Source organism: Egretta garzetta, unplaced genomic scaffold (assembly GCF_000687185.1).
Source record: "Egretta garzetta isolate BGI_Z169 unplaced genomic scaffold, ASM68718v1 scaffold69, whole genome shotgun sequence".
Lineage (NCBI taxonomy): Eukaryota > Metazoa > Chordata > Aves > Pelecaniformes > Ardeidae > Egretta > Egretta garzetta.
The window spans coordinates 2,510,643-2,523,726 of NW_009260790.1; the positions used below are offsets into that span (position 1 = coordinate 2,510,643).

The 13,084-nt window shown below is 44.8% G+C and overlaps 1 protein-coding gene across 1 annotated transcript; it reads right to left on the bottom strand.

Moving 5' to 3' along the window:
• Window positions 1-2,537: 2,537 nt before the first annotated feature.
• OTUD3 (OTU deubiquitinase 3) lies at window positions 2,538-12,980 on the bottom strand. Its single transcript, XM_035901862.1, has 9 exons — window positions 12,916-12,980; window positions 12,231-12,379; window positions 11,361-11,473; window positions 8,080-8,202; window positions 7,232-7,357; window positions 6,518-6,614; window positions 6,124-6,296; window positions 5,590-5,789; window positions 2,538-5,456 (listed from the first exon to the last, which is right to left on the bottom strand). The coding sequence occupies exons 1-8, from the start codon at window positions 12,978-12,980 to the stop codon at window positions 5,613-5,615; spliced, it is 1,023 nt and encodes a 340-aa protein (XP_035757755.1). The 3' UTR covers window positions 2,538-5,456; window positions 5,590-5,612.
• Window positions 12,981-13,084: the final 104 nt, after the last annotated feature.

Below are 13,084 nucleotides of genomic sequence, written 5' to 3' on the forward strand. Positions count from 1 at the left end.
GGGCCGCCGTGGGCCGGGGGGGGGGGGGGCGATTTCCTCCCCCTGGCTTGGTGCCTGCCCGTGCTGAAAGCAGAGCAGAGCCCTGTGCACCTGCAATCTCTGCCAGAAGAAAACTGCTAAAATGATTGTTCAGCATCACCTATTTAATGAGAGATTCTCTCCAAGCAAACAACATAACCATCCGCTTTTTTTAGCCTTCCATCACGCACCACTTGCATTTTTCTTTTCCTTACCCAAGGAGAACAAGGCTGTTGCACAACAGTGCACCTAACCTGGGCACAAATCAAGATGTTTCTCACGGGGGCTGAGCACCACCACGTATTCACCACTGTAGCATCGTCCCCACCTGCCCTGACCCCAACTCTTATGCTCCCAGGTGCTGCCATGCCCACGACTTGCTGCTCCAAGAAGCCACCTTCCTCTGGCTGCAGCCCCAAACTGGTCACATACAAATATTCCACCTGGGGAAGCCAGTTAATCCATGGAAAAGGCGGCACGGGGGTCAAAGCCCTGAGTGGGAAGGCACAACAACCACGCTCTTGGGGACATCTCTTCCAAAATGACCATCCTGGCTTGGAAACCATTTTCTGAGAAGGGGGTGGAAATGAGGGGAAAGTACCAGGAATAGGGCAAACATTTATTTTGCTAGGCCTACGGTGAAGTTTAGAGCTTGGAGACTTCCCAAAGGAGGGGGCTTGCCCTTCGGTAGAGGCAAAATACTGAGGGTTCGAGGTGACCCTCCCATCTTGGTTGGAGACCTGGCACTGTTACCCCAATTTCCCCAGAGCAAACGCTGTTGCTTCATGGTGAGTGGATGAAAACAAGCACTGCCCTGTGATCAAAGCAAATATCTATACACATATAAGTAGATAAAGTAAATTAAACTGTCCCTCCAGGGCCACATATGGTTTATAGGAAGGTAGCTCCATGCACCAGAGGTAAGAGGAGGACTACCCCAGACACCCCAAATGCACTGCGGGGGGCTGCGTACGCCATGGGGATGGTCCAAAAGACAGCCCCTGACTCCCACACCCTTCACCGGCCTCCATCGTCCCAAATTTTCTTGCAGGATCAGAGATTTGGTGCAAAAGACAGAACCACAAGTGCAACAGCCAGGATCTACCACAACTCTTACAAGAGTTACCCCAACTTTCTGTGCAAGGGCCCAACTCCCTCCTGGTAGAGACACCGAGCTCAAAATGTGACAGAAAAGGTCTAAATTGTGGGGGTTTTGCCCTCCCTGTGGCCAGGTGGGCCCAGCCCAGCCCTGCAGCACCAAAAAGGCGTCCAGCGCCTTTCCCCAGAGCCAGTGCACAAGGAAAGCCCACTCCCCACAATTAAATAAATCATAAAAATGAGGGAATCCCTGCAAATAAAAAAAAAATATTTCAAAGGCAATTTGTAAAACACAACCAGCGTCATATTTGTTTTTCAGGAATTGATGGTGGAAGGGGCAGGAAACAGCGTGGAGCTTCACGGTTGCTTTTCTGAAGTAAATATTTATGCATACACACAGTTTTGCATCTTTTTCTTAAGAAAAAACATTTACCAGAAATGACATTTTAACCGCCAACCAGCAAATCTTAAGAGCTTTGGGGGAAAAAAAAAAAAAAGAATGATCAACAGGAACAGCAAAGTGGCTGCTGCACCCAGACCCCAAACCAGGCTCCAAGTGCGGCTCCCTCAGGGAGCTCAGCTGCACCTCAGCCCCATCCCACTCCTAATGACTATTTAAGCAATTAATACTCACTAAAGCCATGGGGGAGCAGGGTGGTGGTGGTCTCAGGGGCTTGGGGTGGCTCTTTCTGGCACCCCGTCTCCAGCAAGCCCTGGCAGGCCGGAGCCAGCCGGGCAGCTCTCCTCAGGCTGCAGCTCCCTGCAGCCACCTCGTCCCTCACACAGCTGCACAGGATCCACAATTAGCCCTAACGAGCCAGGGCCAGCTGCCCCTCACACCTGGGCCTTGTTGGGGGCACCTCAGGTTTTAACCCATCTCCAGAGATGTGTTCTGCACACCTATAGAGCAGGGGGGGCCTAAAATAAAGGGGGTCTAAGGGTATTTTCTCTGAGTTTCACTTCATCATTGAGGGCTCCTGCCTGACTCCATTAAGCATTTCATCATGAGCAAGATCCTTCCTCGCCCTTCCTCCAGTAAGCACGGTATCTTCCCAACTCCCAAACACTGGTTTCTCCTTCTACTCATTTTCTGGTGCCACTCAAAGGCTTTGGGAAGAGAGAGGAGAGAGCCAGGACGGAGCTGACGAAGCCGATGCTGCCCTCTAAGGTTTGTGCCTGCAAATGATCGCACAGCTCCACATGAGCATAAACCATTTCCATTTTATATGATGCTAGAGTACAAGCCATTCTTCATGCACAATTTCCCTCCCTTTCTGCAGTTCCTGAAGCCCCTCAGAGGGGCCGGATCAAATCCCCACAGCCGGATCGAATCCCCAGGAAGGGTCCAGATTGTGCACTCATTAAATCAATCTGAAAGTTTTGCCTTTAACCCACAGCGTGCCCCGTACACACAACTCCACTCGCGCAGTTCAGCTGGCACATCTTTGCAACCTTTATTGCACTCAGCATCTGAAAACAGAGGAGGTTTGGTCTGGTAACAGAAGCAGGGGCCCTGCTGAGAGTCCAGAGGGGGAAAGGAGAAGAAAACTCTGGCATAGTTGCACCAGACTCCAACAGAAAGGGCAGGCGCCCTCCGGTAGCGCCGCAGATGTGGATACCACGGATGACACCACTTCTGCCACTGCTCAGGCACCGCAGATGAGGCGAAGCTCCTGTTAAATAAACCAAAAAGCAGCCCCCCAGGATGGGACGGGGTACAACGCAAGTTGAAGAGGCCAAGATGCACTTATGGACATCAGACAGAGCCTGGCTAAATGCTTAAAACTTCCAGTTCAAGTGAACTCCTTACCTGCAGGGGTGGGACTTGGAAAAAAGTAAGTCTGGGGAAGAGGATAGTGGTAGATAGGATGCAAGGAAAAGCAGCTTTCTACATCGTCCTGCTGCGTACTCACCTTCAAGAGGCTGGCAGTGACCCTGCTGGTCCAGCCACAGCCAAAGCCTGCTCCTGGCCCTCTGCCCACTTGTGACTCTCAAAACTGTAAGCTAGCAATCCTCCTCAAGCAGCAATCCTCCCCAAATACCAAGGGAACGTGCAGAGCTTATTGTCCTGACTGCCTATTGCCAAGCACAGTTAGCCCCACCAAAGAGTAAACATGAGCTATGAATCATGATGTTTCTCTCCTCTTGTTTTTTGCCTCCCTTCCTCCTGCAAGGAAAATCCATGACCTGTTTACAAAGCAAATTCTCTTCACTAAAAGTGAACCTGCAACGATACCCTAGAAAAATTACACATTGTAAGGGTAGGTGGGAATTTCAACAGCTAAAGGAACAATCTAAACCAGACAAAATGGAAGTTTTAACATCTCTGGATACAAAATGGTTTTGCAGGTACAAAGCTATCCTGGCAAAAATAAAGAGAATTTGACTGGTCTAACAAGACTTAGGAGCCCAGCACATCAAGAGTGTGTTTTAATCATATTACACTCAGAAATGAAAGCATTTTCAGCCACATATTTGGCTACAGGTGTCATAGGCCGTGAGCTGAAGGTCAGGCTCGCTCTCTCTGCTGTTTAAGAGGTGTGGTTGTTGCAGGCCTGGGCAGGACAAGGCGAGGTTTTGCAGGTCCCTTCACACCTAGGGAAGCTCAGCTTCCTGCCTGCTGGCTACAGGACAACTCATGTTGCTACAGCAACAACAATCCTCAGATCAGCTCTGGCTCGGGAAGACAAAATAGCAATTCATTAAGATCAAAAACCTTATTCCTAGTGTACAACTGCAGATTCTTACTATCTTTTAAAACTTGAAGAACCCACCCACCTTTCAACTCAAAGTCTGGCTGGGGAAGACAGAGGTGACGCATTTCCCTGAACTACCTTGCTATGCCCGCTGTCTTCAACTCATTGCCCTGGTGAAGTGACTTGCACTTTCTCCCAGCTAAGCTATGACTTGCCATTCTTTCTGCTACTGTAAAAGTGATGGTTTGGGGGAAAAAGAATTCCAGGAAGCCACACTGCTAACAACAGGCTATCTAAGGTTGGCAAAACCTGTGTTTTATCAGTCATTTTTCACTTTAAGAATAGCCCTGTGAAGTCAAGGCTCATCCATGTCCTTCCTACCTAGGAAATACTGCCCAGATTTCCCCCTGCCGTGGTTCCTCATGCCCACCACTGGCACTCAGATCAGCACTTAATGCCTGGCTTCACTTGCCAGACACTATGTCCCAAAAAAAAAATCTATTTCATCTCTGCCCTGGCTGACGAGTGTCTCCTGTTATCTATTGTGTGTGCAAGTGCACGTGTGCTTTCTTCAAGCTTAGAGCTTGATACAAGTCCAAAAACCTGAGTGAAGCTGAAACACTGCAAGCCATAAATCAAAGTTCGAGTCCCACAGTCCTTACACTCCAGTTCAAATTCCCAATCCTATAGTGGAAAGCACCACAGGGTTCAAGCTACGGTACTTGGAGACTTTAACAAAGAGGAATTTAAGATGAAAAAATCCTACCCTGGAAAAAGCTTGATTTATGAGAAGTGAAGCAGGCAGGGTTCCCAGCAAACACTGCTATTTGGAAGCACGTTCCCAGAACTCTTGATCCTTTGGCTATACTGATTTCATTTGGAGACCAACAACCATGAAACTTTCTGGCTTGGACTAAAGGTCTGAAGTAGCCCAAAAGCTCCCAAGTACAGCAAAGGAGATGAGATTCCAGATGTCCAAGTAACAACGCTCAACAGAAATCTCATGCCTGCTCACGTCGCGTTTTACCACCTCATTAGGCTTCACCAGGTCAGATGAATTGGCTCTGCGGTCATGAGTCTGCTGCTATTACTTTTTTTTTTTTGTCTAAAGGCTAGCAAACGAGCTGATCTCAAACATAAGCAAGAAGCAAGCATGGACGCAGCAATCCCAGTCTTAATCACTTCTGGAACAGCCTCATGCAACACAAGCAGTTCTAGTTAGATTAAAACTTATCACTGCATTCTTGTATGGGAAAGAAAAGAGGAATCTCACGTTTGATTCAGTGTTGGCTGACACAGTTCACTTTGGAAAGGATTTGGGGATTCCGTTCCCTTTATTTTTATTTAAATTTAAAAAGTAAAACCCAAACCCCCTGTTCCTGAGTTGAGAACTGTTAAGCCTTCCCTGACAAGAAGGTAAAATAAATCTCCTCCAAGCATAACCAAGTAAAAAGTTGCTATAAAAAAAAGAATAATCTAAGCACATCAAGAGATCTCAAAGCAAACCTAACGCTGCTGTGTGAAGAAAAGGTTCTCACCTTCACCTAACCCCAAAATTATTAAAACAACTCTCTACTTTTTGTGAAGTACAAACAACTCTTCTCACACACAGGTTGATGCAGAATTACCAAATAATTGTTCACCCTGCAACTGAAGAAACAGGAAATTTGTGTGTGCTTGGAGTTCTGTGCAGAAACAGATTTTAAGGTAACAATGGGCGACTGGAAACTTGCTTAAGGGGAGTTTTGCCTTCACCAGTTTTATTTGCTTTTCTCACCAGAGCACTCAGAACCCATTCAGTCATATGTTTAGAGCTTCCATGGCCTTCACCAAGGTGACCTGGTTGTTTGAGTCTGTCTCTCTCCTGTTGCTGTCTGCACAATTACTCTTGTTGGCCAAGACCTTTTGTCGGTGCCTTTCTTCCTGCCGCTTCTTCTTTTCTAGCCGCTGCTGTTCCTTCTTTTGTTTTTTAGATACCTGAAAGGGAAGGATGAAAACACAAAGTTGAAAACACATGTTTTTTGCTTAGTTGAGGAAAAATAATAGACTGGAAAGGAGACAAGCAAGTATCAAAGCAGCTGCCAGAGAATGTTGATTCCAAACTACTCATCTGGACTTATTTTGTGTCATTTTGGGAGGAGTGCCACAGGTCACTATCAAAAGTTTGTGTCAGAGAAGTCACAGCTGTAGCAGCAACAAAACCCGGTAAGGGGAAGCTCTTTTTAATTCAAAGTAGAAGACAGTTGCCGATTAAGCATTCTCCTAATCATTAAAGCGTGTGCAAATCACTGCCAAACTACCCTTCACATACCTTTGGGTTTCTGCTAGCTCGATTCTCTTCATCAGATCTAGCCTGTCCTTTGTTGTTTTCCATTTTGTCTTGATGCAAACTCCGATTTCTTGAACCAGTTCCGTTTTCTTCCCACAGAGTTCTGCTGCACGATTTCCCATCTTTGCTCTGGGGATCACACTGCTCCTCAGTACCTACCAACAACAGAGGTTTTTCTCAGACACACTTTATCCAGAAGCTGTCTCACTGTCAGCCATTTCTTTCTTCCAAAATTTCTGGAAAAGTTTCTTCCAAAATTTCAGAAGCTGGATTGAATCTGCCCTCACTAACAGCCTTCCTGAGCACAAAAAGGCTGAGGTGTCAGCGTCAGACAGTGTTCTTCTGAAGCACCAGGGGACAAACTCCACGTACTTACTGATTCTTTCCACTTCGTTCACTTGAAAGACGGCAAATATTGCAGATTCTATATTGTAGTCTTCCATTTCCAGAATCCGGCTTACTAAATCAATGTCCTGTCCACAAGAGGAGAAAGATAACACTGAAGAGAGTTCAAATCCCTGACATATATTCATTTAACAACCATCTGCACCACCGAGAGAGGGTTGCGGTCTGCTTTTATGACCTTGCAATTAGCCTGTATTCCATTTCTGAAAAAGGCGAGGGAGAAAATCTTAAAATCCTGAAAGTATCAGGAAAAAAGGAAAATGCTGTTTCAGCGTAACTGTTTTACTCTTGACCCTTTCCGTTCTATGCGTTTGCACAGTGCAAGCAGCAATCTGCAGGAACCACACAGGCTGTCCAGTGACAACAGCTGAGATTCACAGAGTATCTCATCATTTGGGATGTTCTACTATAGACATCCTCAAAGGATTTAAAATTTTACAGAATTTGTTTCAAAGTAAAGTTTCTGAGAGATTACAGGCAAACCTTCCAAAATTATTAGGCATCCACACAGAGTATATATTTCATCTGCATTGAAGGGTTGAGTCTAGGATGAAAACCATCCTGATTTGTGGCTGTGGTACTGAAATTGTCCAAGACGAATACTTTTAGAGAATTTTTCCCAAGGCTACTTTCACGTATCAGGAAGTTTTGAATGTTAAATATAAAAAGGTTACTCGGTACTTACTGAACATCCAGTTGCGTTACACACTTTTTGTACAGCATCTTCCGTTTCAACGCCAATCTCATCTTCAGAGTCACCCTTCTGAGGCTTCTCTTCCTCCTCCTTATTCAATTTGTTGCTGTGAAGCATCTGCAGGAAAAGCAAAGCCCAGCAGGTCACACAAGCACATGCAGCAACTTCGCCATCTGCAGCAAAAAAAATAATCTGACATCATAATAAATTTAATTACTGTGGCACACTTTTCTCAGAAATATCCTGTGTCAAAGCATCTTGGAAATTTTGTCACTTCCATCATCACCAACACCATTTCCCACAACTCATGCACTACTGAGCAAACTCTCACATACTACAAGATCATGCACACCAATAAACAATCACCGGCTTTTGAAATGAAGCATGAATTTTTTTACACCACCACACGTTACACAGTTTTGTGTGGAGAACCTCAAGGAGCACAGCTTACCCCTTAACACAAGAAAGCGAGATATGAAGAGGACTACTGTATCCAGCTGCTGCATTTCCATCTCCTTCCTCCCTTCCCTTTGTTTCTGCATTCAAGGTGCACGAGTATGTGATTTAGATGGGGTTGCTTCAACACATCTACAGCCCACATCACGGCATCAGATTTGGGATTGATTTTCAGCCCAGTAATTGAAACACTTCACAGCCTGTCTCAAAAGAGCAGGCAGCACTACTTACGATGACCCAAGGGGCTTTTCTATCCCCTGCATGACACAGGGAACAAACTCTTCTCCCAGTCTCAATGCAAATGAAAAAGGAAATCAACTGGTAACATTCATCTGTTTTATTTATCACCCACAGCCAACTCAGGTCATTCTGTCATAGCCAACCTCTGTCTGAAGATATGCTGGAGCTTCAGAATCATCATTGATTCTCCTCACACTGTCGTAGTGCTCTCCATAACGATATGCAATATGAAGCTCCCTCACATTGTTTTTGTCTGTGCCCCGAATCTAAATGAAACAAACAAATTGCAAAGGAGGATTTGGAATCAACTTCAGCATCATATTTTTCAAAGTTTTTTTTTTTTGAAGCAATGATAAACACTGATCAGGAGCAAAGTACATAGCTACTGAAGCATCTTTAAACAGGAAGAGTTGACCTAATAATCCAGATGTACCTGTGGTAACAACTGAGCTTCTGTCTCAAGGATAATGTTTGAAAACCAGGTAAACAACATTGGGTCAGTTACACCATAACAAACAAAACATGGCATGAAAATATTTCAGTGGAAAACTCAAAACTATTTTCTAAACTTTCCACAGGAGCTGTTACTTTTCTGATTACCTTCCCAGATCCAATTTCAGGGAACAGCTCCCATTGAGTGTACAATGACTTTTTCCCCTCAAACACCGCAGTGGAAATAGTCACCCCCCAGAGTAAGTTTTGTTCTGCAGCGGGGACAAGATGCTGGTTTAACAGTTAGCATTCAAAGTGGGTATCTTTTGTTTTTAAAAGAAAGACTAATAGAAATAAAGCCAAATCATGAAAATGTATTAACTCCTCTCAGGAGCACTGTTAAAACCCAAATATTCCTTTGCTTTGTCAGTGCCAAGTAAAGCAGCTTCCATAGAAAATTCCCGCTCTGAGTATTATCTGTACTGATGCAAGAATAATTCCTCCCCCGACCATCAGTGTCTCAAACTATCAGCTAAAAGCTACAGAGCATTCCAATTCTTGCAAACAATGCAGAAAATTACATGGCATTTGCAGATCTCCTTTGCTTACCTGTCAAGCCAGAGTTCAAAGATCTGACAGTTTTCCTGGAGGAGGAGATGTCAGTAAGCAAATGGCAAGAAACGCTTGCTTTAGGGCTCCAGAATTTCCCAATCCTTTTACGTCTTTGAATTGGCTTATCCCAACTTACAGAATATACACCAAGTCACCTTTCAACCACGTCTGCGGTTTGTGCTGCACTAATGACTTCAGATTTCACAACAGATACTCTCCATTCATCTGCTTTACACTTGTTCACCTTTAAGTTCCAGCTCAACACTCAGTTATACTTAACTCCTGCCTTTGATCCGATTAAGTTACTCAACATGTTGGATCTGAGTAAGATTTATTTTCAATGCTTCTCCTCTGCCAGAGCCTAAATATGTATCTAACAAATCCCAAAGCTCTTGAAAGATTATTCTGAATATTAGCCAATTTAGCTCTCAGCAGTGAAGCCTCTTTTTGCATGCTCTCTCCACAGTATGCTGGAACTATAAGTGAAAGATAGCTGCAGATAAAAAAAAAGGCAAAAACACTGAAAAAAAAAAAAAGTAAGCAGTTATCCAAAAAGCCTATAAAATAACGTATACATCATCTGAGCTAACTTGAAGCTCTACATTTACAGTCACTACCAAAAAAGGTAAAGGGTGTTTAAAGCCCCTAAAAAGTCCATACAGAGATGACCACTTCCAAAGAGCTTTTGATTAGGCCAGAGCTTGAGAAACAGCTGGAGGCCCTGAACGTTTCTCCTCATATTTTTCCAACTTAGCTGCAGTGGAGACACACGGTTCTCTGAAAATTTAAGGATAACTCACCACCTGCTTTAGAGTTGGGACCAAAGGAACACCATCTGCTTTAAGGAACTTGTTGATCTGCCTCTCTGGAAACGCCCTCTTTGGAATCTAATCTAAAATTTTGCTGGGGCTCCAAAGCAAAGAAAGAGGAAAAAAAAGTATGTAGATATATAGAAAACAAAGAAAAATGGGTGTCCTGGATTAGTCAAGTCTAGCAACTTGCTATCATTGTCACCATGTTGTGATCCCCTACACTATGAGACACGCTGATGTATCCTTGGTGCGGGTCAGAGACTCCTTAAGTCACAATTATTAACAGCTCGCTCTAATTATGCTACTCTCAAGAGCCTAAGGCAACCTTTCACTAACAAGCCTACACTCAGGCAAAACAGAACCTCATCACAAACTCTGTATTTACAGCCCTGGAAAGGTCAATGAATGGGGGGCGGGGGGAAGAGTTTAAGGTTTTCGAGAGGATATACAAAATATTGATAAGAGTTAAGTACACTGAGGTGAGTACCCGGTTCAAAACAGTAGCAAAACACGAACAGCACCCCATGAACTCTCCTGCAGGGTCACTACCTCTGTGCACTCTCAAGGGTCAAGCAGTTGAGTGTTCCCACTCGTTTGTGTAATTACCAGGTGCCCTTTTTCTTAAAAAAAAAAAAAAAACATGTAGGTTAGCTGCCTTACTTATTTGTGTAATTACCAGGTACACTTTTTTTTTAAAAAAAAAAACATGTAGGTTAGCTGCCTTACTGCCCACAGCTGCCACATAAACAAGAGTTTAAACTTGTTTGGGTTCAGGAATCCACTTCATACTGTTCCAAATATATTTAAGACACCACTGACAGCTTTCATCTGGTCTTTTATCTTTATTGCCCTGTTTAATCTATATACTTAATTGGTTCTGTCTGTAAATTGGTGCCAAAACCAATCCTGATTTGAATACAGGTTCTCACTTGCTCAGTGAACAGGCAGAGATCAAGCATGGACCCATTCCAGTGTGGACTTGCCACAGAAAAACAGCAAAAAAGAGAGTAGGAGGACATGATGGGTTACTCGTTCCAGTGTCCCGCTGTCAGTGGAAACCATACACACAGTCCTTTCCAGAAGCTGATTAAACACTGGCTTAAGGTTTTAAAACTTCTTCCCTCTTCTGCCCAGTCCAGAACCTCATTTCTCCATTTCTTCATTCCAACACACTACAGGGACTGCCCTGCTATACCTTCACTTCCATATTCCTGAGCCTTATCCATACAGGTGTCCTTAAGCTTGGCTCAAATTCCTATCAAAAAACTCACCTCATATGTAGTCTGATCTTCAGGAGAGAGAAACTTATCAATGAAGCTAGTAGCTTAAAACCAAACTAAAACATGCTGCTCTGTCTCCACATACTTATCTTTTGCGCGTTCATTGTTCTCTTTCATTCCCTCTCCTCCTAGCTGAAATCTGGAGTGTTTTCCTCCAAGGCTGAAAAAGCACAGCTCTACACCGTGTCCAGCTACCAACTGCTCTCTTTTAATAGATCAGGAAGTTTCAACGCTATTTGTATTCATCAGCTAAAAATTAGGCCAAAATACACAAGTTTTTTTTCTCACCTGCCACAGCGGAGCATTAAGCTGATGAATAACCACATTCATTTGATTGTTCCTTGCAAAGGCCACAATAGCATCGTTGCCAGCAAAGGTACCAGGCTTTGCCAAATTGGTAACTGAAGGAAAAAACATTCAGAAGAGTTGGAAACCTAGTTTCTGACACTTCCAAAGGCTTGGGAGGGATAGCGAGTAACAAAATTTCAAAACAAGCCCAAGAAATTCTGGAAAGGAAATCCCAGCTGTGAAATGGTGACTGCTGAGGCAAGAATTTGGCAGTGACAGAAGTTAACGCATCATAAATGACCACAGAAGCCTCTAAAAAAATGCAGCACACCCTTAAATTATGCAAGGCCATCAGCTCTGCGTTAGCTCAGAAGGAAGAGTGCCACATATTAAATGACCAAACCATTTTCCTGCATCACCCGCAGGATACTTGGCACATCCTTGAAGCTGTTAGAACAAAGGCTGGACTGGTCTCTGCTTTGGGTCTTCCCTGGGTTACCACTATGAAATATCAAGTGTCAAGGAGAAAAAGGAACCCACTCAACACCCACCAGTATTCAAGGAGAACAAGACCATTTTTGCAAGTGCCCTTTGAAAACATCAAATTTTTACCCCTTGCCTTTTTTTGCCTCTCTTTCCTTCTCCGAGTTTCTCCTAAATTTAAGCAATTTCCAAGACAAATATAATACAAGTTCAATAGCTCATCTTTCTACAGAAACACAATAGAATGTAAACTCACTGTTTCTAAAAACTAGAAAGGAGCCCTAACATAGTTCTGGGATGAAGAGCTGTTTAGTAAGAAGGTGCTCAAATGAGATGTAATCACATTACACAACAACCCCTCCCATTAAAGCCCTACAGAGACCATACCGTGTTTCTCAAAGGGTACATCATCCTCCACAAAAGGCTCAAAATCCTCCCGCTGCTTTATCATGTAATCCACCGTTTCCTGGCGATGTCTGAGGTGGTTCCGCGAGTGCCCCTCAAGCTGGTCACCGAGGGCCCGAAACAAACAATTGCTACCAAGAAAGAAATGGCAAGTTAGCGTGTCTGAAACATAGCTACCAGATACACCGCTAGATCAATGACCCTGGCATAGCAGCAGAAGGAATATGGTTTTAAAGGGAAAGGAAAAGAGCTGCATTCCTTCTGCCCAGTAAGTTCAACAAAGATAGGAACATGGAATAGCACCTACTCCCTGTGCTTTGAACAGCTGCCGAAATTAGAAGAGGTGCTGGTAAGAACACAAGGTTTTGAGTGAACATGTCGTCAGCTCCAGCACAATAAGTTAAAGGCGGTAGGCGTGCTGGGCCAAACTGCCTTAAACTGACACCTAGACAAATGACATAATGCATCAAAGGACAACCAGATGATCTACTAAGCGATTTGTCAGCAGACACGCCTAATGCCCCGTTTCACCAACACTTATGGACGTTCCTATGCTCCGCTCAGGCTGGGGGAGCCCTCAGCCCCCCGGGGAACAGGCCTAGGGCTAGCAGAGCCCTCAGACCAGCAGGCGACAGGCCAAGGGCGCCAGCAGCCATGGGAGACACACAGGCCCCGCACAGCCACGGAGCAGAGCCCCCCGATCCCTGTGGGGTACAGCGGGGAAGCCCTCATCCTTGCGGAGCACCGGTCCCACGGAACCCCGAGGGGAAAGCCCTCGGCCCCCGAGGACGGGAGGCCCACGGAAGCGCCGGCCCCAGGAGGGGCAGGGAGCCCCG